Source organism: Hyposmocoma kahamanoa, unplaced genomic scaffold (genome assembly GCF_003589595.1).
Source record: "Hyposmocoma kahamanoa isolate Upper Pololo Valley unplaced genomic scaffold, ASM358959v1 175, whole genome shotgun sequence".
Lineage (NCBI taxonomy): Eukaryota > Metazoa > Arthropoda > Insecta > Lepidoptera > Cosmopterigidae > Hyposmocoma > Hyposmocoma kahamanoa.
Genome location: NW_020653685.1, coordinates 134,144 through 160,886, shown reverse-complemented (window position 1 = coordinate 160,886; position 26,743 = coordinate 134,144). Strand labels below are relative to the sequence as shown.

The following is a 26,743-nucleotide window of genomic DNA, read 5'->3' as shown; positions in this document are numbered from 1 at the left end:
GAAAGGCGTAAATGTTAAAATTTTACACTCTATCCGCTGGATTGTATAGGAATTTAAAAAAACTGAATCTAACCTAAGTCCGCCTACATTTTTTTATGACATCAAGTGACGGGACGAACAAGTCGTGCGCCTGATGGTAAGCGACATGCCTGTCCATAACAGTTGCAGTGTCGCTCCGAGCTTTAAATCGCAAAGATCGGAGGGACACTGCCACAGCGCCCGTTACTCTGAGACATAAGTTGACAAGGCCCATGTGCCTGTAATTTCACCAGCACCCTTACCCTTCAAAACCGGAACACTGTAATGGTCACATTACTGCTTGGCTGTAGAAATAGAGTAACTTATTATAATGTCACTTTATTTATAACCAAAAAGCGTTATCATGTTTCCTATGTCACATCTTGCAAATTTATAGTCGGACTTCTAATCAACAAAGCGACAACCTGCTAATGACACTTCGAAAATAGTGTTGCTTTGTTAATTGTATAATGATGTGTTTGGCATTGAAACAGAATCTACTAACAGTTATTTCATTTACATTTATCTCTACATTTTACAGTTTAAAAATATTTGATGATCTTCAGAGGAAGTCAGTGAAGTCTTTTCTTAGATATTGCACTATTATACATCAAAAACTTGCAACTTACTAAACGCTAGTTCATTGTCTCTAGTTAAAAAAACTCCGGGTATTGTCAACAAACCCTACATGAATAAATTTGTAAATAAATAACTAACCTGTAGAGCTCGCAACGTGTCCTTCGAATATAATTGGATCTTGGATTCGACCTTGTTAGACTTTGCTATTGTTACCCAATTATTCCGTTTAGTTTCACAATAACGGTGCGCCTGACAGAAATCTTCACGCAAATACTACAAATATGCAACACATACAGACGTTGCTCCTATTGTTTTAGTAGGCGCTTATTATTTACAGCGTCTAGATTTTGAATTATTTTTACAATTAAATACACAGTTTTGCGTCTCATTTAATATTCAAATAAACAAATTAGAAACATACTCTATCTACAAACAATGGTTACTTTCTAGAAAAAAGTTGTCATAAATTTTAACGCTTGAGAAAAAACATTTCGATGTGGAAACTCCAAATCCCTTCTTTAACTATTAGAAGTAAACGTATACTACTTATATGTTATTATTATAGGCATTAGGTTACCTACTTAACAAATGTTATGACTTAAACGTGGTATAATTTCACGCGTATACACTTTACATGTTGTCATGAAAATATGAGTGACAATGGTTACACTCCAAGAACTCGAGTGGATCGTCGGTGTCGAAATGGGATGTCGGGAGAACAATTTTTAATTAGTCTTGCTCAGTCGTGTCTTGATTCAAGTCTAGACTTAGTCATACCGTGGTAAGAATTGTGATTATCGTTCAATGAGTTAACAAAAGTTATTGAATCATGAAAAACACGCTTCTCCTTTGAAAGCGTTTTGGTTTTAAGAGTAAAAGAAAGTGTTATTCTGACATGTGTCAATTCGATTTAGCCTGTTCAACACAAAGTCATTTTTAAACTTATTCGCATTAATAACGCACACACTCACAGCCTCAGCACCTTGGAAACCCCGCCTCGCGCGTGCCATGGAAACACACATAGACGATCACAAATTATACCCAAACTCACGATAGAAATAAATGTAGGCCATACAAATATTTATCCCGGCTCGGGAATCGAACCTGGGAGCTCTGCGTGGCAGACCAGTAGTTCGCTAAGTCTGCCGTCCACTAAACCGCGACTAAGTGGCTGTAACCGTCTTAAATAGCAAAAAATAAATCACAACATTCTATTTTAAAAACAGTTAAAATTAGTTAACGTGTTTGACTTATCGGAACTTGCCCTAATAATGCATAACTAAAATAACATTGAACAATTTAATTATTCTTAAACAGGGTTATATTTTAGGGTTAGTTGTATTATACATATTGGAGATCAGGAAATAAAGGTCAATCTAACAATTTTTTTAGAAATTATATCTCAATAACTGTTGAATATACAGCAAGCTCAAATAAAAATCAATATTCAGATTTTTACTATTAAAAGTCATATTTGACGTTTATTGCGTTAAAAACACTAATATCAAAGGATTTTAATTAATGTTGTACGGAACTGTATCCTTATCATGTAGTTCAATTACAATACGATAACACAACAAGCTCAGTACAGAGTACTAAAAAAAACAACCTCAAAGGTCATTCATCCCCTTCTTTGCCACCCTTTGAGGTGAAATATTATCTTCTATGAAACCACTGCTGAGGTACTTTACAATAAAAAAAGAATCATCAAAATTGGTTCATAAATGATGGAGTTATCGCTTAACATACATACAGTCGAATAGAGTCCTTTTTTGAAGTTGGTTAAAAATTGGTAATCAAACCTTGTGCAAATATATCTTGAGTAGTAAATTTACTTGTATATTAATGAAGGCATACATTGCTCGCATATAGTCAGAAATGTGATCCACAAACAACGTCCATTATAATTGAGAAGGTACTTCTAAGTGGTATTTACTTACGAAATACAGTCGTGGCGTTGTTTGGTATTACTTTTTGTTTCAAAGCAATCTGGCGAGTAAACGAAATTGTGTTCTGCCTTCGAAAGACAGAAGAAAGAAGAAAGGCACAACCGGCAAATTCTAAATTCGTAGTAATGTAGAATTTGCTGTAAAAAAATGTAGTGTGCACATAAAGGGGAAGACACTCCCGTTGGAGAGTTCGCCTGCGTTGACATAACCGATTATCAGCACATTTGCTAATAGTGGCACTAATTGCAAATGATTCACTTCAAAAAAAAACTACCGTTGTTCAACGAATTCATCGTCGATTAAAACTTGTTCATAAATATTTGGACATCACTAATTGGTTAGTAATCGACCTGTCAAAAATAAAATAATCTGTGAATGGACCACAATAACTACTTCCGCCGTACTGACCTGCTGATGATTGCTGTCCTGCTTCTCGCTGCTGTCGGAGACCGAGGAGCCGGTGGTTTTCTTACAGCATCCAGGGCACCACCGGCGACACATACACCTGTGAATACATAGAATCATTATCAGTGGTGATCGAAATGAGAATCAAAGGAAACTCTCTTTAAAAAAGTTCGCACGGAGAACTGGACCAATTTAATCTACCGTATCGATGTCGTGTACAAAACAATTTTCGAAAAGTTTGTTATAATTATTAATACAAGAAATTTAAAAAAAAATTAATTAATACAGTGAAGAGCGACATCTCTCGCCAGGACTGGTAGCTGTAAAGGTACTAACTGGGTAATAAATCTGTAATAGATTTCTCATAGATGGCGTTACGACTAAAAAGTCGTTGAAAGACCAAGTACAAAGACACGACGCAAGCACATAGAAAAATTCGTAAGGTCCGTTGGTTCGTTCCGTGGCTTAGTTGGTATACCGTCTGGCACGGTATGCAAGAAGACGTCGGTTCGAATCCGACCGGATCGAAGGAATTTTTTCTGAGTGTTCGATCTTTGTATTAATAATTATAACAAACTAGTGGAGTAATTTCATAAAAAATAATTGAATATCAATTCAATAAAAATTTAATTAATTTTCGAAAAATTTTAAATTACGAATCGAGACTACAGATTTTACGAATTGAAGCATTGGGAGCAACAAGAGCTTTCGGCACCCAAAGCCCGTTTTGATGCTAATGCATCAAAACATTTAAAGCATTATCACTATTTTGTGACAAAAACTCATTTCGATCTATCCCTTCTAGATGGCGTAAGTTTCATTCATTTAGATTAGAAGGTGGCGTTCTAAATGAATGACACTCCGTGCATATGCATCTCAAAAAAACCGTTTAAGCTAAAGCTGCGGGAGCATCTGTTAAATTTGCGAAAATTGGGGATATGAGTGGCTAGGGTATTTGCGGTTGTCTCTTGTTTGTCCACGTACAGGGTCGGGAGCGCGTCATGCTTGACATTTAAGATTTAATTTCAACTCTGTGCCGTTTGCGATAGGAACGGTCCAAGGTCCAAGGTAACAAGTCCGGCTTGTTATGCTCTTGGCTGTACCTCGTTTCAGGACTGCAAATAGTGTATTATGTGTGGAGGTTGGGAGGAAGAAGATTGAAAATTGAAAATTAATAATTTAAAAATGAAATCAGAAAAATTTTTGTTGGATTGCGAGTGGCGTCTCTATCCTATAGGGTCCTGGCAGAATACCAGCGTCGCGGGCAGCCGCGTCATTTATGCTGAGCCAGCGCCTTTTTCACTGCCATGACTTCCAAGTGTAACATTAGTAGATAAGAATATCATTATTGTTATATATAAGTTAATGCCTATATCATGTATCTGATGTCATGGTGGTGAATAAAGCTTTTATCTATCTATCTATCTATCTATCTATCATATGAATTTTGGACACGTTACGACCTGTAGATTGCAAAAACATATTTTAATGTAAAAAAAATATCTGAAACGAGCGGCTTCACCCTCAACTTGGCGCATCTAGAGATTCTAAATTTAATGGTAACCTATCACAAACTCGAAATTTTTTTGTTCGTAATAACGTTTGTTCGAATTTTCATTACACCGAAAACCGAATTATAACGAAACGTTGTTCTTTCAGGATATGTTGAATGTTTATCGCAAAGACACAATTAGGTTCGGTCAGGTTAGGGTCAGTTAGGTTTAAAAGAAAAAACATTTTCCTCTCAAAATTACTTTCGGGGTTATGAAATTTCGATCAACCGTTATTTCTGGCAAATGTCATTTCGGTTTACCGATAGGTAACCGAATTTAATGAATGATTAAAGATACGTTTATTTTTTTTTTCAATGTGACAAGACTGAGGGTCGTATTCCAGAACTCTACTCAATGCTCAAGTCAGGACTTGAGTATGATTTCAAGCACTGGAATTACGATCCTAATGGCAAGGACTTGAGTATGATTTCTATTGCTTTAAACCATACCCAAGTTCTGACTTGAGCATTGAGTAGAGTTCTGGAATACTACTCTGAGTCACCCAAGTATCTAAAGTTATTATTCATTTACTTAAAAACCAATAATAAAACGAACACCCCAATAATTCACCAGTTTGGTGCAACAAGGGTTGATAAACAAGGAAAAAATTAATGTTTTTAAATGTTTCTAATTGTTTTGAAATAATAAGAACCCCTCAATCTTTTAGCGAAATTATAGCACAAATAATTAATAAAGTGTATGTGTAAAGTGTATATCGTATTATTAATATTAAAAAGATACAAGACATTAAAACTTTATTTTCAATTTTCTCGAATCTTATTTTTACATGATACGCCCTTAGAATAATAACGCATAGAATGATAGTTTCATATCAAACGAACTGTCACAAGTGAAGCAAAAATCAAATTCATGTAGGCTAGTTTTAGTAGTAAGTTAATTTTCGGTTTTAGTGAATATTTATATAAAAATACAAGTTGAAACGCGTTACTTCCTTGTGGAATGTGATGTTAGTATCTATTTTATGTTTGTCTGATGTATTTTTACACTCATTTACCGCACATTTCGTCATTTTTAGCTAACATTTTTGAGCTGTTCGTGGTGCAAGTTGACCTTGAACACTGAAGGCCTGCCCGCTCGTGTAGGCCCTTTTGGCGCGTTTCAATTTGCCTCACTTAGCGTGAGCGGACTAGGTTTCTATGCGTTATTATTCTAAGGATACGCCCTTGTTTATACGTTCATTACAGTAAAGGTTACACATACATAGAGATAGTAAACTTGACCTATTTCTGCCGCCAAGCATTAATGTGAGCATTACTTCGTTCTGGTTCTGAAGGGTAATTATCAATGATCGGAATAGGTGGCGTATTTACGAGGAACACATTTACATTGACAATATTTTTTAGGTCCTGGATCTTTTCGGAATTGGAGAAATCTCTTAAGTATATTAAAAACTGGCATTATTTGGGATAGGCAGGTAGATATTTATCTTAATTTAAATAGAGTTGTTAAGATAATATAGTTTTTTTTTAAATGGGACAGTATGGGGAAATCCTAAGCCATAGAAGATACAAGGAAGCTGTTAAAAACCATTAAGTCTTCTTTTATGAAAACAGTTTTGGCATAATCAATTATTTGGTCAAGCGTGAGTTGTCCCGAAAATGAATGAAATTGATCAAAACTTTTTTGATGCTGATTGATTGTACGCGAAAAAAATCGGGTAAAAATATTTTTTCATACAAAATGAATAAAATTGACTAATTTTTTAATGCTAGTAGACTGAGTTTCTTACACAAAAAAAAAGACTTCATAGTTCCTAAGACAGTTTCCTCGTATCTTCTATGATTTCGGATTTCTCCACACTGTCCTATTAAAAAAGAACACCATATATTTCAAACATTCTATTGAGTTATGGACATTCGACCTACTAAACCGACTAAATTCTACCGATTTAAAATATCGCATCGACTCTTCGTGTTCTAGTACGTGTTAACTTTCTAACTCATTTTCATGTCACAATCAGATAGTAGAAATTTTCCTAAGTTATTCCGAAAAATTGGTGTTGCAAAGGTAAAATAAATATAGTCTACCTGCTTATCTCAAATAACGTCATTTTTTGTGGACAAAACATTTATTTATTTATTTATTTAATAGTTTATTGTACGGGAAAAATACAACAAGTCACAAAGAATACAAGCGAAATTAAAAACAAAAGGTTCTGCTTATTTCTAATAGAAATTTCTTCCTGCAGACCTAAATACAGGACACTATAACTAAAAGAACGGGCATATGTGCACAACAAAACAAGAAAAAAAAATATAAAAATATTAAATTGTTATAAATTATATAAATACTTAGATAAATACATATTTTATAATATAATACCTAAGATATGGATGGAATAGTAGATAAATAATGCTCCTTAACTCTCACTTTAAAAATAGCTAACGATTTACTTTCGTGAACAGTAATAGGAAGTGCATTCCAAAGTCTGACCGCATGAACAGTGAAGGAATGAGAATAGAAACCGGAATTGAAGCATGGAAAAGATAACTGGGACCTAACAAGAGAACGACAGGGTTTATCCTGGGACCTAAGGAAGCTGAAACGCTCTTTCAGGTACCCGGGAGACACAGGGTTATGTAAAATATTGTAAAGAATGGAGACAATATGCAAATTCCTGCGGAGACGGATGGGAAGCCATTTGTGCTGACTGCGGAAATGTGAAATTCGGTCATATTTACGAAGCCCAAAGATGAACCTTATACATAGGTTTTGCAGTCGTTCAAGCTTATTTAGCAGTACTTGAGTGATTTCCTGAATCCTGAAAAGATCCAGGACCTAAAAAATATTGTCGTAAGGTAGTCTCCATTTTCTGTCTATGTTTTTCGAAGTTTAGGTAAAGAAACTCTACCTATTCCGATCACTGCTTGGGAATTGTCTACTTTATGTGTTGTCTACTTTGTTTTTAAAGCTCTGAATAAAACTGCAACTGTTATAACGTGTTTTTATGACTAGACGTGTCGCATACCTAACAAAGAGCACAGGACTTGTTTATTACACGTGGTTATCACAAGGTTTTAACTGCATATTTTTTTCTTACTGTCAGAAAACAAAAGATGATTAATAGACCTGCCAATACTATTCGTATGAACAAATTTCCTAATTTAACTGACTCCGTGGCCGAACGGTTACCATGCTGGAATGCCACGCAGAGATCCCGGGTTCGATTGCCGGGCCGAGAGAAATATTTGAATGGCCTACATTTATTTATCTCGTGAGTTTGGATGTAATTTGTGGTTGTCTATGTGTGTGTCCAAAGTAAGTAATTAAGGCAGTTGTGTTTTGGAAATCGGAAACAACGACGGTATCACAAACACCCAGAACCAAGACAATACAGAAAAGTATTTCTACATTGATCCGGCCGGGAGTCGAACCGGGGCCCCAGAAACAGCGACACCGTGAAAAGCGGTATGCAAACCACACAATCAGAGTTGTACCTTGGATGTTATTACTAACTCTACACTCTTATATTTGGTACGTGGAAGATCCTGGTACATAACCACCAGCCAAGAATTCATTTACAAAACACGTTATGTATGCAAAGAAAGGATTATTTTAAAAACTATTTATCATCATCATGGCCCGTAACGAGGGTTTAGGCCCTCGTCAACCACGTTGGCCCAATTCGAGTTGAGAATTCATACGTCTTCAAAGGGCAAACAAAGTTTGTGAAACTACTCTGACCACAATTGTAGCTAAGAGGCTAAGAGGGAATCCAACCCAAGGCCTCTGGCACAGAAGGCAGGCGTTCACCAAATAGGATTGCCGCTGGTATAAAAACGATAATAACAATAAACCTTTACTTTTTAACCGATTTCAAAAAAAGGAAAAGGTTCTCAAGTCGACGTACAGTCCCATTTAATTTTGAAGAAAATCATCCACCTCTAAGAGTGGCTGTTCACGCATGAAGATTCATTTTTATAAATAACGCCTAAATTTTATTTTAAGTAGCAATTATTTTAATGGTTGATTTTGCTATTCTCTAATTCAAGGCGTTTCTCAATACATTTTGAGTAGTAAGAACCGATTTTTATTATCTCCTGTGTCAAGTCCCGTATAGTGGCAAACTAGGTTATGAATCCGGGTTTACGCACTTTCCGGTAACCGATTTCAAAAAAACTTTGCAAATAGATGTAATTCCACGTATTTTTGAGGTCGGTTTTTTTCATACTCTGTACTGAGATTATAAATCATCAAGATCATCGTCATCACCACCCAAAGGAGCTTTTATCACATGAAAGTCATAAAAAAAGTTATACACTAATTTCATTCGTAGAAACTTAAAGCTCAGGCAACACATAGGCGGTACAGCGAGAAATACGTACCCTGGTACGTGCCACACAGCAGTTCCAAGCGTAGCCCTCGGCGGAATAGCGGAACGAAAGAGGCCAGCCAGTGTGACACCAAAAAAGCAGCCACGTTTCACTTTCTACACAGATTTTAAAGAAACCACCACGATGATGATGACAAGGAAATTTTCTGTATTTATTAGAGCTAAAGAAGCAACGCGAAAAGAAATTTCCGTCGAATTCAAATTGAAAATTAATAATAATGCACGCTAAAGCCCTTTTCATGTATGGATGGTTGCAAAGAACTCTCCCGACCCGCACCCGGTCCGCCCGTTTGTCATCGCGTTCGACCCCGGACCGCGTCCGCCCCGCCGCCGTATTCAATGTGGCAGGGTTCATAAGAATTTGAACAATAAAAAAGAATTTTTGACTCTTTGTGGCTAGAGCATTAAACCTCTCTCCTCAAAAGCTTGTAATTTTGCAAATGCGGTCTTATTTACACCGAGGGTGCAATTTAGTGCATATTTCTTTCTTTTTTCGGCTGAATTACTGGTTGGTTTGTTTGAGAAAAAATCAAATATACGATATTTAGATCCAGAAAAACAATTATTTTACTTCATTATTGTTCTAAAATAAATATGAGGCTACAAACTGGACAACAGCAGGCGGCGGCGCGGTGGCGACAGCGATGCGAGTCGCGGCTAGCACGACTTGATCAAAATGCTTTTTCCTATAATGTACCAAGTGACGGGACGAAGATATCGTGCATAAACTAGATGCCTGTCCATAACAGTTGCAGCGCCACTCAGAGCTTTAAGTCGCAAAGATCTGAGGGGCACTGCGACTGCGCCCGTCAATCTTTTCTTTTTATTTTATGTAGTAGCCGTGGAGCTCCTTGTGAAAGAGTCCGTCCAGGACAGTATTACCACCTTACTTATTTCTGCCGCCAAGCAGTAATGTCAACATTACTGTGTTCCGGTTTTGAAGGGTAAGGGTGCTGGTGAAATTACAGGCGCATGGGACTTGTCAACTCATGTCTCAGGGTGACGGGCGCAGTGAGAGTGCCCCTCAGATCTTTGTAATTTAAAGCTCTGAGTGGCACTGCAACTGTTATGGACAGGCGTGTAGCTTACCATCAGGCGCACCACTTGCTCGTCACTTGATGTTATACAAACAAAGAAAAGACTAATATTATATATCTATAATATTATATCACTACCGTAATAAAGTAATTACTAGTTATATGTCAAAACACAATACATCAATTTCAGAGGGAGGTATTGTAGACTCACTACGTGTGTTATTTCTTTGAAATTAAGGAAAATATATTTCCGATCTCTCGTGATACTGTAGTCATTAAAAAGAACAAAAAAGAAACAATACAGTGAACAAGGCAATTTCACATACAAAAGTGTACGAAGAGCATACATGAAAACAAGTTACCCTTTAAAACCGAAACGCAGTAATGTTCAGTGACAGTACATCATGTACACATCATGACAGTACATTTTTTATAATAAAGCTACACGCCTGTCCATAACAGTTGCAATGCCACTCAGAGCTTTAAATCGCAAAGATCTGAGGAGCACTGCCACTGTACCCGTCACCCTGAGACATAAGTTGACAAGTCCCATGTGGCTGTAATTTCACCAGCACCCTTACCCTTCAAAACCGGAACACAATAATGCTGACAAATAGCTCTGAAAATATAAGTAATATATTATGTTTAAATATATTATAGTATATTATATATTTTATTTGAATAGCGTTAGATTTAATTATAAAATATGTAACTTTCATGAAAACCTTAAACAATATTACTACATAATCTAGAGTTCAGATTTCGCAAGATAATTGAATAAAAAACCGTCTAAGAGCCCGTCAACCACGCCCATAATGGAACACCGTTAACTTAATTACATTCTGTTTCGACTTTGTGTACAATCAAGCTACTTTATTTTGTCAAAATTAACATCAACAAAAACGCTTATTGATCCCGGGCGCGAAGTAATATATTATGTGTGCAAATGTTTATTTACAAAGAGCATCTCCTAGAGTCGCTTGCTCATTCTCCGCTCACGCGATACATGCAGCCGTAGACGCATACCACACCTAGAGGTGCCGGTAATGACTTTATACCGATTTATCGGATATCGAAGTTATAATAGGTAAAAGAACGAATATTAATTGCTATTTCGGTAACTACTCTAGCAAACCATAAAGTTTTTAATGCCTGGGTCTGTCATTTAAAAAAAATAAACAACTTCAAAAATACGTCACGACAATCGTGTGTGTTATTGTTTGGGCTTCGTGTGTGTGATTTCGGTGTTTATTTATTGAAAACATACCGTAAGTAGCGTTTTTTAAGTTTACCCTGAATATAAATGTTTATAAACTATACTTTAAGGAGTAATTTCATGGTAAACGTTAGAACCACTCAAACGGAATATTATCATATTTACCCAAGTACACCAAAAATTTCATTAGTGATTTTTAAGTGCAGGATTTGCGGCGTATTACTGCATTTTATTTGAGATGTTTTTGTTGGTAGTATGGAGGGTATTTATTTAGCAATGCAGAATAATAATTTTTGTTCATAAAAACTTGTATTTAAACTGAATGCTTTTCTAATTTGCGAAACCAAATAGCCGCCATTTGGCGGTAGGAGGACCGCATTGCGTGAGCGGTTAGGAGAATCTCCCTTACGAATGAGTAGTAGAGTTTAAGAGATACTTACTGCCTCAGCTCTAATTTATTTATTTCTACCCGTACTGGAGCTGGCTTTATTTCAGAATTTCCTTTTTACCAACGAAAGTAAGGCCATTTCAAAAATGTATATCGTATAATATACGTGTTCTATTTAGTTTATATAATCATTGTATATGCAAAGTACCAATTGCACAGCAGATGGTCTTGTAAAATTTCGAAGTAACTTTGTGTTTTTTTTCTATCGTGAAAATTTTTAGTAATAAGTGTATATCCTTAATTTTACTATTTATTTTTTTCCAAAATGATTGATACGACACTTCGACACCTCAAAGCCATTTGAGGTTGTGTCGACTCTTAAATAGGAGATTATAATTACAAAATCACATATATAACATAATTTGTTTTATGTAGTTTTGTAACAACTGCAACTTTAACACGCCATTAGTTCCTTCGCGTCACCGCGAGATGGTATTAGTTGTACTTTGTAACGTGCTATCGTTTTGTTAACTCCAATAGTATAAGTCATCTCATATGTTTTGGATTATTAATGTTGTGTAAATTTGCACTTTTTGATAATATACGCTTTTAAGTTTTCAAGTCTGCGTCTAATTTGTCGTTCTACGTACCCCTCCGCTAACCAGCGCTATAGTTTGTATAATTTTTAAGAAAACCATGTGATAAAAGTATTTTTGACACGTCATGATCACATGTGGCATTATCATACCAAAATGGTACCAATTTCAGAAAGCAATATCATTGAGGTCAGGTGAACAGAAATAACATAATCAATATACTCCGCGTTTAAATTTGTTCACGAAAGCCCAATATCTACCATTTACCAAAGCCCAATATCTTCACACTATAATGATTTTTGTAATACCAAGTGACGGGGCGAACAGGCCGTGCGCCTGATGGAAAGCGACAGGCCTGTCCACAACAGTTGCAGTGCCACTTAGAGCTTGTGTATTGTGTATTCAACAGCACCCTTACCCTTCAAAACCGGAACGCAGTAATGCTCATAATACTGCTTGGCCGCGTAAATAAGAAAGGTGGCAGTACCTCTCTCGACGAACTTATTTACAAGGAGTTCTACTGCTATTAAGAATCGGAATATTATTATAAAAGTATACACATTACCCTATAAATGGATTTCTGACTTTGTGTAGACGACAGTCAAGAACAAGCAGTTTAGTTTTATTCCTAGTGTTTATGTTATGTCTACCATTTTAAGAATGTTAATTTCTTTTTCTCGAACATGCTCGGAAATGATGGTATTTCAAACTTTTTCATTTCAGAAATTTTTTCATTTAGGGACCATGCGATTTCCTCTCGACTTTGGCCTGCAAAGTAACTATGAAAATCCATTACTGTCCACTTCTCTAAACTTTTAAATTTATGTACTAACAATGAATTATGCAAACAGGCAAAAGAAAAACTCGTAATGCCAACTGTCCAATGTTCATAATTGCGAGAATTAAAAATACCTACCTGTTCCGTTTACTATTAAAAAAAAAGGTGGTAAAGTGATTTGGTATTATTATTTTCTGTTATTTCGTCTTTTTTGTATTTTCGTCGCCAAAATTGGTTCTAGCGAGAAGAGCGATAACGAAAATACAGTAATGGATAATACTCTGTCTTAAATTAGCAAGAAGCAATATTAAGCATGAAAATTGTTTTAACAAGAAAACAAGAAAACTTATGACATTTTCATGCACTGGAGAACCACGCTCAAAATCAGCAGATTATTAATATGCTTGGAAAAACACTAAATATTACTTTTGATATTAATTCTCTTTTTAATTTTTCCTCTTTTTAGTCTTTTTTTTCCTCTTTTTTTATTTTTTTTTATTTATAACGGGCAGTACTATAAAACTTCTTTCTCAAAGACTCTCGCCTTCAATATGTTAGGTTAACCACATTGTAATCTTTTAGAAATATAACTTTTGATGCTATGTTTTTTAACGCCATCAAGTCGACGCAAATAATTTTATTCCATTAGCCGTATACCCTCAATCACGGACTTATGAATTACCATAACGAGAGGACGACCGCGGCATGAAAATTTGTTATTTATGATGTAAAACTGTTTACGATGAACGACTTTAAGATTGCCCCGTCACCTGCCCTGGCAGCGTGGTAGACCATGACTTAAACTCTCTCCACAAGAGTCTATACAACCTCAAATGGCTTCGATTGACTGTGCATAACAGTGAAAATGTTAAATCAGTCCCTTTGAAAAAGATATATGGTAAAATTGAGAATATACACTGATTAATTCACGATAGAAAAAAAAACACAAACTTACCTCGAAATTTTACAAGAAAACCGCTGTAGTCAATTGGTATTTTACATATATCAATGTTTTTTTTATATATCAACTGAACGAAATAGAACATGTGTAATATGCGATATACATTTATCAAATAGCTTTAATTTCATTTCTAACTCGATCCAAGCAAAATGAACCGTAGTACCGAGGTAGTATAGACTCTTAAACTCTTTCCTTTAAGGAGACTCATGTCCAACACTAGAACTTACACGGTTTGGTGATGGTGAGAAAATATTTCCTAGCCTTCTGCAAGGAATTGACGGTGCGGAGGGAGGCGGCGGAAAGGGAAGATACAGCCCCCAAACCGATTCGCGAGAGTTAATCGCAGAAGGAGAGCTATGGCTCTCCAACTGACATGAACTGGTAACGGGTATTGTATAGTTCATAAACTACGCACTATTAGGAATATATTCCCGACAATGACCAGTATGAACTAGTTCATCGGTCTTTTTAGTTCGGTACGAACTAGGAACTGTCTGAGTGCGAGAGGGACAATTTGAGTAAGATATTACTCCGACGTAACTCCTCGCCTTTCCCAGGGGAAAGTCAAAAATGGTGAGAGAATAGGTCTATCACATACACACATAACATAACACGATCGGCAACACATTATAGGGATATTAATGATGCTCCTATAACAAATGACAAATGCTTGCCCATATATTATTGGAAGAACAAACATGGCCATATAATATAACAATAGATGGGCTATATAGAATACTAATAAATTAAGTATTGATGTTTATGGAACCAATTACTTACCTAATTACAATCACTTTAGAAGTAAGATAACCCAATCAGTCCGTTAGTTAATCGAAAAATTAAAGACACCGAGTAAATTACAAACTTTTTTGTATGTGTGTTACGCGATAACTCAGGAACTGAATTCATTTTAATGATTCTTTTTTGTTGGAAAGAGGGTACCTCAGTATTGATCCCATTTAAATGTAAAGAACATATTTCACCTCTAAGAGTGGCAAACTAGGGGATGAATCCGGTATCGCTTTTCGGTAACCAATTTCAATAAAATTTGGCAAATCAATGTAATTGCACGAAATTTGAGATCGATTTCTTTAGTACTCTGTACTGGGATTATTTACGATACTAATTGGCAGGATTTCGTGCGCCTGATGTTAAGCGACACTACAGCAGTTGCAGTGTCACTCAAAGCTTTAAATCCCAAAGATCTGAGAGACTGAGAGACACTGCCACTATACCTGTACTTTGAGACATAGGTTGCCAAGTCCCATGTGCCTATGATTTCACCGGCACCGTAACCCTTCAAAACCGAAATATAGTTATGCTCATATTATTACTTGGCAGCAGACTTAGATAAGATGGCATATTTTCTGGACGACCTCTTTCACGAGGTGCTCTACTACTACTAAATAATTACTAAACACGCCCGTATTAAAAACAATACGACTTTGCGATTAAAACCTATTCAATGTTATCTTTTGCAACATTTAAACTATATAACTGGGCTTTAACGACCTCAGTGGTAGACTGGCTTACACATCGGTATTCGCGATGTCGCCATCTCCGAGATTCTGGGTTCGATCCCCGGCCGGATCAATGTAGTAAAACTAAATTTTCTGTATTGCCTGCAAGGGTCTGGGTGTTTGTGGTACCGTGTCGTTGTTTCCGATTTGCACAATTGTGTGTATATATTTACTGGCTTCTTTCATTATTCAAAAACACCGCTTTGATGTTATAGCAAATCCGGGGGTATGGTGTCATAGACAAACACATAGACGACTGTTTCAAACTTATAACTCCCTTTTTTATACGTCGAGGGTTACAAGATGAAAAAGAATGTCAATTTCACGGTATTACTTCATTTCTTTCTAAATGAATGTTTATGTTTGGACAGATTTTTTTTCATTGGATGTAAACAATAAGAATTAAATGTACATTTGAATAGAATTTAAAATATTTCAAATAGTTTCTTTTTTTCATTATACTGTTTTTATGTGATTATGACAATGAAGTGTTCGGCTGCAATTGGCTCACACCGTGTTATAGTGTTGTATTGTTATAATATAATAATGTATGTAAATGTTAAGGCGAAGCATTTGCACGCGAGCCTATAGTCTGTCTTTTTTGAAGACGGAGTAAAATGACATTTGTTGGGTTGCCAGTTTTCACAAAATTTTAAATAGTTATGTAGTTGTTTTATCAATAGATTGTGAAAGAATATAAAAGTTTGCCAAACATGACTGTATTGTGAACATTACAACGTTCTAATGATTGATAATTGCATTATTATCTTCTTAATTCTTATTTTGACTGTTGGCCTACTAGTATGGAAATAAATTTTTATTTATATACATTTCAACAAGAACAGCCGGATTTGATTATTGAAAAACTTTAAAATATGTCCCCTCTATATATTTTTCATATACATCGTTCCAAATGATGTGTATATTTATGAGTGAACTTACAAAAATTGACAATTCAAATGAACATGTACTCAGTAATTGGATGAATAATGGATCGAGGATGATTTAAATGAAACAAGAAATAGCGTGACCCACATTCAGTCGATAGAATATTTGTCGATTGCAATCACTAGGTGCTCGCAAGCGAGCAACACTTTAACTCAATAAACTGTAATTTTACTCCGTCTTCAAAAAAAGATAGACTATAGACTATATTTAAACACCTCCAGCCCACACGGGCTGCCCCTCAATCCGCGCGCTGCAAATTAATACGAATAGGTGGAGAAAATTTGACGCAGATCCAACGTCAAACGCCCGATGGCGACTAACGGGACAGCGGGCGGCGCGACGTGTCATTAAACCGGCAATTTAGCAGGTTCTCTACAGGTATTTAAAGATAAATATCTCCATATAAAATTATGTACAAAGTTAGATATTTTATTCTTAAATAATCCGTTTTACACATTTATTTTAGCCTGTTTTCAGAAATTTATATCGTCTGTTTAAAGGTAAAACCACAAAAGTGACATTTTCTACAAAAAGCTTTATATAGCTATGGTAAGAAAACCACTATCCTTCTGCAGGTGAAACACAATAACAAAAAGCTATAAACTCAATAAGTAGTTTTATTTGCAGAGAGATGGGGATTTTCTTACAACAGTTACATAATTTGGAGATTTTTTGTGGGTTTGTGGAATATCACTTATGTTTTTTTACCTTTAAGAGGGAGCATGCCAAAAAAGTTTTGACGTTGGCTCCGCCCAAATTTGTGAAACATATATATGCCTGAAGTTCGCGTGACATGCGACAGGAGATGTTGAATTTTGCGCATTAAAAGTACCAAATTCGTTTTAGCGGAGTAACTCTAAAACTAAAGGAATTAAAAAAAAATCCGTAGTGACAGTTCTAGATCATGCATAAATATAATTCATTATCTATTTTTGTCCTAATAAGCTGTAGCATTTCGAGGATGAATCGAAAAAAAGTGAAAATTAGAGGTCATTTCGTGATTTTTATCTATCGAGGAAACTTTATTGTTTTATGTTTCTGATAATGTTTATGCTTGAATATATCGTGTAGTTACTCATACAATATTTTATTTTTAACTTTAAAGTGGATATACTCCTCTAAAATCAAATCGACGATTAGGAAATTTTCCTCTGCTCCCTCTTAAGCCGATATGATCGGGTGAAGTACAACCCATTGTGTAACAAATTATCACAATCTTTAGACAATATCCTTAGGTGTATCGTATATTTTTTGTTACATCATTATTTAATCAGATATCAGATGACCTACGGCTCTGAGACGTGGTCACTTACTATGGGCCTCATAAAAAACCTCAAAGTCACTCAACGAGCAATGCTCGGCATTTCTCTACGTGATCGAATCAGAAATGAGTATGTCCGTAGAAGAACGAACGTCACCGACATAACTCGAAGGATTGGCAAGTTGAAGTGGCAATGGGCAGGGCACATAGCTCGCACAACTGACGGCCGTTGAGGCAGAAAGGTTCTTGAATGGAGACCACGAACCGGAAGGCGTTGAGTGGGACGGCCCCTTATTAGTTGGACGGATGACCTGGCAAGGGCCTGGTAATCGATGGATGCATGTTGCGTCCGATCGGCTAGTCTGAAATTCTTTGAGGGAGCAGTGAAACGTCTTCCGGCTGACACGATGATTATTTAATAGTAAATACTTAAACCATTTCATCTAGCAGTTTTTCTTTCCCGGTGACTCGTCTTAAGTGTATTAAGCTGTTGCTAAACCAATAAATAAATAAATGGAAATTGTTTTTCGTCGTTGTATATTTAAAAAAACATTTTGAAGCAAGTTGATAACTCTAAAGTTAACTGTACCTAATACTTTAGCATCTAGTATTTTAGTACCTTGTTTGTGTAAATGTTCTCCAGGTTTGCTTAAACTTCCTTCATGTCTCTATTATTCAGCCTAAGTCCCATTAATCTTGTCAGTATGCCAGATCAACCTCGAAGGCTGTTCGTTAGAAAGAGCAACAGTAAATAAAAGTAAGGCATAACTTAGTATATAGGTATATATTTCACTTAATCCAACAACGCTAGAGATTTCGTGGAAGTTAGAGATGGGAAGGAGTTTTAAGCACAACCCACTTCGCATAATATTTGGTATTTTATCACTATTATTATTCTTTTTTTTTAAAGAGGGTTTTGTCTTTATAGATATGCCACCCTCAAAGGGACAATGCTGAGGTATCACAATCTAAGTATTGCTAATTTCACAACGTTATACAACATCCTGGCGTCCTTAGACAAGGGGCTGGCCAAGATGCTGTTGCATATGCCTATTGCACACAGCGTTAGTTAAGTCCGGAATCTGTTGTCTTAAGACCTCACTCCTAACACACTCCATTCCCACATGATAAACATCGTGTTGTCACACATATCTCACAGTTTGGTGAAGGAACCTTTGATATCAGATAACCGAACTTGTTCAAAGGAACATATCCTTAACCCCGTAACTAATTCACGACTGCTCATTTTGGCGTCAACAAACCATGGAATGTCAGGTAGATTGAGTTGAATGTTTTTATACCAAATCCCCTTAGTTAAGGATCTCAAGTCGTTCAGTAACAACGCTCCTTAATTAGATACAACATGTCTGAAAAGTACGTTGTACAAGCATATATAATGCCCTCTATTAAGGCCTCTTTGGTTTTTCCACGGTTATTCCACCATGTGAAGGTACCCATTGCAACACAATCTCCCTGGAATCATTGCGTAACTGACACAGCTGCCTGAGAATCTCATATGCGACAGGACAACCACGGAAACTGGGCCTAGAACATCGCGCTAAATGTTGAAGGGAGCTCCTGGAGTCATTTTATTATTTTATTAAAATTTACCCATGTTTACGATATCAAGTGACGGAACGAACAAGAAGTCGGCATGGTTGTTCTTGCAGAGCCTCACAGAGCCATAAATTGCAAAGATCTGAGGGGCACTGCCGCTGCGCCCATCATCCTGAGACACAAGTAAGTTAATAACTTAACTAAGTTTAACTGCTTCCGTGGCCGAACGGTTACCAAAAGGTCCCAGGTTCGATTCCCGGGCCGGGAGAAATATTTGTATGGCCTACATTTATTTCTCTCGTGAGTTTGGGTGTAATTTGTGGTTTTCTATGTGTATGTCCATGGCACCCGCGACACAGGGTTTTCCCTAGTGCGGGGCTATGTTGAGTGTGTGCGTTATTATTATTATATATATAATCAGAAACAGAGACGTAATGTCATTTGTTTGAAAACTGTTCTGCCATATCATTACTGTGACAACTGCGTTCCGATTGGCCAGCCCGAGTCCGAAACAATTGACGGGTGTCGTCAATGAGTGTCGTCAACTGTTTCACTTCAAATCAACCAGTTAACTTGAGCTTTGCTATAATGAACGAAAATTGCAAAGTTACACATTTAATTACCGATGAAATGTGATTCCGTTTGTTTTGTAATTAGATGTTTTGCTATTTTTCCTACACTACCGAATAGAACAGCACGGAATTGTCAGAGATATTATTACAATAAATATAGAATATTTTTTGGAATATACGGAGACGTACACACAGGTCAGTAGCTGGGCTGTATATATTTCAGTGCAAACGAGAGTTGATATTTATAAGCGCTGTATCGCTAATGTGTTACCAAGAATATATGGCCCTTATTTCGTCTCTATTTCTGATTACATACTCGATGAAACATACAAACAATTTGTTAGCAGTCTATAGAGTGGAATTCACTGCCTGCAGACTTGTTCCCCGAATATCCTGGGCCTTTTCAGAGCGAGAATAAAAAGGCATTATTTAATGTGCATGCTACATCAAGGACCTCATTGTCGCTTTCCATCAGGTGAGATGGAGGTCAAATGCGCGCTTATTTTTTTATGAAAAAAAAAAGATGTCGCTACGATACGCCACATTCAAAGGCGGAAAAAGCAAATTTGTCAAATATGAAATCTTGGGAACCCAAGGTATACATTACCGTAATAAGAAATACGATGACTTACCCCAACTTTTGGGTGAAAAGAAACGTTAGCACAATTTGGAAATTTTCTGCATATACATCGTAAGTGTTGAATTTAGTGTAATGATTGTTAAAACATGTAAAGCTGATAAACAAAACCAAGTTTACTGTACTTTAAAATTCTTATTAGACTTTATCTGTTCTTCCCAGAGCTTAAAACATTTGACTCATAATAAAGTATGTTCCTCTATATACAGGATGTAATCTTTAAACGGACATTTAAAATACGTTAGATAATAATGAGTAAAACAACACCAATAATTTTTTTTGAAACAAAATTAGATATCTCCAAAACTTAAACGCTCCCGTACGTTTATAATATGACATTCGTAGAGAGGCTTTAGTTGATCTACTTTAAGACGTAACATATCATACATAACGAAACTAAAAAAACTAGAAAAGGTACAGAATTTTGTAAATAATAAAGCAGTTATTCGAAATTAGAGCCTCTCAACGAATGACATATTAAACGTAGGGGAGCGTTTGATGTTAAAATTTTGAATGTTTCTGGAGGAAAAGCGGGAAAAACTGTTTGGCTAGATCAAATGATTTAGATATTTACTATTATACAACGATCTTACAAAAAACATAAGACATACCTAAAGATATTGTCTAAAGAACATTCTAATGTATTACACGATACAGCAGCTCACGTGGCAATGACGCAGCAGACGAACTAGCCGGAAAAGGGTCCAGGGAACCCATAGTGTCCCTCCCCTACCAATGTTCAAGAACAATTATACACAAAGGTACAAAATCTTCTCATAATAACATATGGACAACCCTTACGGTTTGTAGACAGGCTAGGGAAGCACTCTCAACGCTCAACACCGTATCTCGTAAATTAATCAAAGTAAAAAAGACAAGAGCTTCGCACTCTATCTGCCGCTCTAACGAGTCATGGTCCATACAACACCTTTTCAATTTAGGTATCACGGACAGCCCTCTATGCAGAGCGTGCATAGGGGAGTGCAGGAAACGGCCGCGCTCATCCTAGTAGAGTGCGAGTGCTCCGGCGTGGCTAACTACAAGGTAAAGTACCTTGGTGTGCCGGGGTCGCTCCCCGAAGACTTCAGCAAACCGAAGAGGCTGCTGAGATTCCTGGAGGAGCTTGGGTGGCACGAGTAGAACCTTGCACCCACCACACGCAAAATAGGCGTCTCGACGTCGAGTTGAGGACACTAGCCCGTTACACCAAGTACCAAGTACACGACAGGATGTATTTTATCCGATTATACAAATTCCTGAAAACAGGCTAAAAGAAGAATGTAAAACGAATTATTTAGAAATGTAACTTTATGCACAATTTTTTTATGGAGATATTTCTCTTTAAGTACTACAGAGAACCTGCTCAATTTTAGTTTTTAACTGAAGGCCTATTAGTTATTAAATTCACGTTTATCCCAAATTTTGCAAATAGCCCAGCGGTTATCGACGTGCCGCGCCGCCCGTTGCCATCGGGCGTTTGTCGACGTCGGATCTATGTCAATGTTTTCCGCCTGTTCTTATTTTATTCACGTAATTTACTGCGCGCGGATTGTTTAAGCGATGGGCGACCCTCCATAACTCACCTTCTAAAATCTAGGCTCGTGTTGAATTGCCTGGCCTCAAAGACACCATGTGCAATAGACACATGCTTGGCTACAACCTCACCTGACAGTGAGCGATGACGTGACCGACGATTTGTCTATTAATTATAACCTTAAATAGCTCTAAATTGAAACTTTCGGGAAATACAGATGGCCGGTAACGCATTTCACTCCATTGCCGTACGAATTAGGAAAGACTAAAGCGCATCGCGCGAAAATTATCAACGACACAAGGATCAAGTGTTCCGAACTTTCTAGTCGACGGTGAAAGTGAACCTAAATTGAAAATTTCCTGCGCACGCTCTTCGGATTGTATCCGATGAAAAAGCGATAAGCAGACCAGGCAGTTATAAGGATTCTGTAGCTTCTACTTCACAACAGAGTCGTTGCTGATAAGTCTAAGGCTGATGAACTGCGTCTGTGGTCGAACGGTTACCATGCCGGACTGCCACGCAGAGGCCCCAGGTTCGATTCCCGGGCCGGGAGAAATATTTGTATGGCCTACATTTATTTCTCTCGTGAGTTTGGGTGTAATTTGTCGTGGTCTATGTGTGTGTCCATGGCACCCGCGACACAGGGTTTCCCTAGTGCGGGACTATGTTGAGTGTGTGCATTATTATAAAAAAAAAAAGTCGTCCAGGGAAGTACTGCCACCTTAATATTTCTTCTGACACAAGTACTTTCATACTTAAAAGAAGTTCATCAGCAATGATATATGTAACCTAGATTCAGTTAAGTCAATAATTTTTTTTTTCTGCCACCAAGCAGTAATGTAAGCATTACTGTGCTCCAGTTTTGAAGGGTAAGGTGCTGGTGAAATTGCAGGCACATGGGGCTTGTCAACTTATGTCTCAGCGTGTGACGGTGTGACCTCCTTTCACCGTCATCTCACCTGTTTGTATCGCCTCTCTCCGCTTGTATCCTATCATGTTTTATTTTACATGTATTTACATTTAAATTGTTCCATCTTCCTTCTCTTTCTCATTCTCATTTTGTTTTCTTACGATCGTCACTCCCAGCTCGACCGCGACAAGAGTCGGAGCGTTAATAAGCTAATCATGTTTAACATTTTATAAGTCTACAGCCTTCATGTATCTATTTCTGTTTCTATTTCTGTAATTCAGTTTCTCGGCCCTTTTGGGGTAAGTGTACTTATTCATTAAGTTAGGGAGTGTTTTATATTGTTGTACCTGTTTTTCTATATATACCTTTTTATTGTTACAGTCTTACTCCTTTCTTTACAATTCTTTAATAAATTTTGTGGACCGGAAGTTTCCTATTTCATTGCCGTGAACATCTTCACGGCTAGTTAGGGTTACAACCCTTTCAAGCGTAACGGGCGCAGTGGCAATATCCCTAGCCCCGTATCACAGAACGAAGAAATCAGAAATAGATAAGGCTACTTCTCTGAAAGAACTCTTTCACAAGGAGCTTTACATATACTAAATGTAACTAAAAGCAGTATACAAAAATAAAGTTATGCGATACAAAATGAAATAGCTTAAGAACTCTTACTGTGTACCTGGAAAACGTATTAAGAGAATTAGGTTTTTTTTACCTTTTTTAAAAAAGTAAACCGTCGTCAAAATTTCCTGGAATTACATCTGCTTGTCAAGTTTTATTGAAATCGGTAACCGGAAAGTGCACGGAACCGGATTCATCCCCTAGTTTGACACCCTTGCCGCCTTTCCACCAGAGATGTGCGAGGTAGCGAGGCGGTGCGAGGATGTGTAGCGGCGCTGTGAAACGGTGTAATGTTTTCTACTTTTCAGCTATGCGCGGGCGGGGTACGATGTGGTGGGATGAGCGGTGGCTCTGGTTTCCTACACCGTTTTGCACACATTCCTCGCCCGCATCCCTCGCACACATCTCTCGCACATATCTCTCGCAATTTTGTATGTACAAATACTTAGCACCGCGAACCCTGTCACACCGGAGCTGTGGCTAAGCGAGGCTAGGAAAATGAAGAAATCCTATTGGTGGATTTTTAATTCGCCCACTGCTTCGCTACGGCCCACGTCTCTGATGGAAAGGAAGCCCAAGGTGTGGAATATTTTCTTCAAATTTAAATGGGACCAATACTGAGGTACTCTCTTCCAACAAAAAAAGAATCATCAAAATCGCGTAAACTACACAAAATCAAAGTCAAAGTCAAAGTCAAAGATTATTTATTCCATAGGTAAAATAAATTTACACTTGAAATCGTCACATTTAAGCTCGTTCACTACGCTGACCTCCCTGAGAAGAACGAGCAAGAAACTCTAGGGATTGCTCTTTTCAAATAAACTTAAATGCTATGGAATACACTTTGAATCAAATTTGTGAGGAATCTGGAGCCATGTCGTCTTTCCATATATCTTTATCTAACACGTAGTCTTCAATTTTGTAATATAATTTTTCAATCAAAATATTTTTAATGTAGTTTTTAAACTTAGGAAATGATAAACTTAATATATGCTCCGGAATCTTATTGTAAAAACATATACAGTTCCCCATAAAAGAGTTGTTTACCTTGGTTAAACGAAATCGTGGTACCATGAGTTTGGACTTAGCTCTAAGGTTAATATTATGGATATCTTCTTTCTTATTGAAATTATGTATATTTTTACGGGCATATAAAATATTTGAGTAAATGTACTGTGATGCCACAGTCATGATACCAGTCTCCTTAAACTTTTCTCTGAGAGAAACCCGAGAGCCTAGACGGTACACAGAACGAATCGCTCGTTTTTACAATAAAAATATGGTTTGAATATCCGCCGCTTTACCCCACATGAGAATCCCATAGGACATTATACTATGGAAGTAACTAAAGTAAACTAGTCTAGCAGTACTAACATCGGTAAGCTCACGTATTCTGCGGACAGCGTATGCAGCGGAGCTTAACCTGCTGGCCAGGGAAGATATATGTGGAAACCATTGAAGTTTACTATCTAAGGTCACCCCCAAGAAGACTGCTTTATTAACAAAGTCTAACTTTTCTCCGTTTATTTCTATGCTTGGACTAGTCGATTTTACGTTAGGTAATTCACACACAAAAAATGCAGTCGAATTGAGAACCTCCTCCTTTTATAAAGTCGGTCAAAAAGCCATCCATCCATAAGGCCATCCTTTTGAATATAAAAAGTTAAGATATTCTGTCTATAGTAAGTATCGTTCTTATTAACTCGATTCCTCAAGTTTTATTTCATATTCCGAAAGCCCGATTGTAGATAGCCCTTTCTAACGCGCTTGCCGGGATATGACAATGAGATCCACGTTTTTAATAAACTTACTTTTTTCGCGATATTTTTATAAATATCACCACAACACATCCTTACTTCTTTCTAAAAGTTGAATCCGTTCAATAATAGGATACTGGGCTCACAGCGTCGTCACACAACATTCAACGTTATTGCCAAAGGTACAGGGCTTTTTTTGCCGTAGTAGTTGATTTTAATATCATATTTCATACTATAGCAAGTGTTTGCAATGTGATGCCAATATCCGGTTTCGTACAAACATCCAAAAAAGGCTTGGAGACTTATAATAAATATGGAAAATAGATGGTCGCTGTCTCTAAACATGTAACGCCAAGCTATTAATCTTCAGAGAAATAAGTTTTTTTATGACGTGTCTGAAGGTATACGTCTGAAGATAAGCAACGCTCAGAACTTTAAATCTCAAAAGCCTAGTGGGGTTCACGACAGAAACCTCCCCCGCACGATGTACCATTCCTATCCGTACAGGACCTAGCGGACCCTGGGCAACTATCAGCGAGTACCTTAGGCAGATTGGTAAACCCTTTTACTGCGATGGCAAGCATTATAGTGTATGGTGTATGCCGTCGATATGATACGAAGAAGTGAAAACTTTTGGTTATTATAACCACTAATTAAATACAAAGATCGAACCCAAAGAAAAATCCCTTCGACCCGGCAGGACTCGAATCTACGACCATGTAATTACGTCTACATTACTCTTTCAATTTAACTACAGGTCGAGTTACCAAGTCCTAGAGTTTTAGCAGCGATGCAAGCGCGGTGCAAACGCGATGCAGACCTTTACACACGCGCGCGATTGTAAGCAGCGATGCAAGCGCGCGACTGCATATGCCAGCGTAAATTGCCATCTCGCGTGTGTATCGATGCAGTCGCGCGTTTACATCGATGCAATCGCCTTTCACAAATGCAATAGTGCGTTTCACAAACGCGCGTTTGCATCGCTACACACACGTCGCGACACACGGCGATTTTTAGCAAAGAAGTGTCGCGTCGCGTTCTGTTTTTCAACTATACAGCTTGGCGACGCGCGGTCTGACGCCTCACTGCGCTCAAGTAACGCGAAAGAGAAGAGAGTTATTTCACAAAATAAAAATAAATCAATATTATACCACTTATTAATTATATCGCATTAGAAATCGAAATTAATTTTATCTTTTGATGCATGGTGGTAAGCGACATACGTCTGTTCATAGCAGTTGCAGTGCTGCTAAGCTAAGCTTCGCAAATATTTATGTGGCGCCGCCGTTGCTCCCGTCACTCTGACGTAAAGGTGACAAATCCCATGTGCCTATAATTTCACCAGTACCCTTCCCCTTCAAAATCTAAACACAGTAGTTACATAAATAATACACAGCAATTAAGCTGTCTATGAAACTATAATTATCTCTCAAGCAACTGATTGTGCGAGAAACGGATTAATGGTTTCAGATTTTCATAAGATGCGCGATTGTGAATGGTTTTGATATTCGACTCGTTAGTAATTATCATTAGAATGACAAATTAGTAACTTACTAATTTTCATACTCGAATGATTTGAATGATCATTCATT

At 37.1% G+C, this 26,743-nt stretch overlaps 1 protein-coding gene across 2 annotated transcripts in view; it reads right to left on the bottom strand.

The window, feature by feature from the left end:
* LOC113225823 overlaps window positions 1-26,743 on the bottom strand; it is a 101,023-nt gene that overhangs the window by 66,866 nt on the left and 7,414 nt on the right. Inside the window, exon 2 of one of the 2 annotated variants that reach the window (XM_026458268.1) lies at window positions 2,955-3,051. In XM_026458268.1, coding sequence (XP_026314053.1) covers window positions 2,955-3,047 — 93 coding nt within the window. In that variant the 5' untranslated portion in view covers window positions 3,048-3,051. Of the gene's footprint in view, window positions 1-2,954; window positions 3,176-26,743 lie in introns of those variants that run through there. The other variant, XM_026458267.1, reaches the window with a different exon arrangement.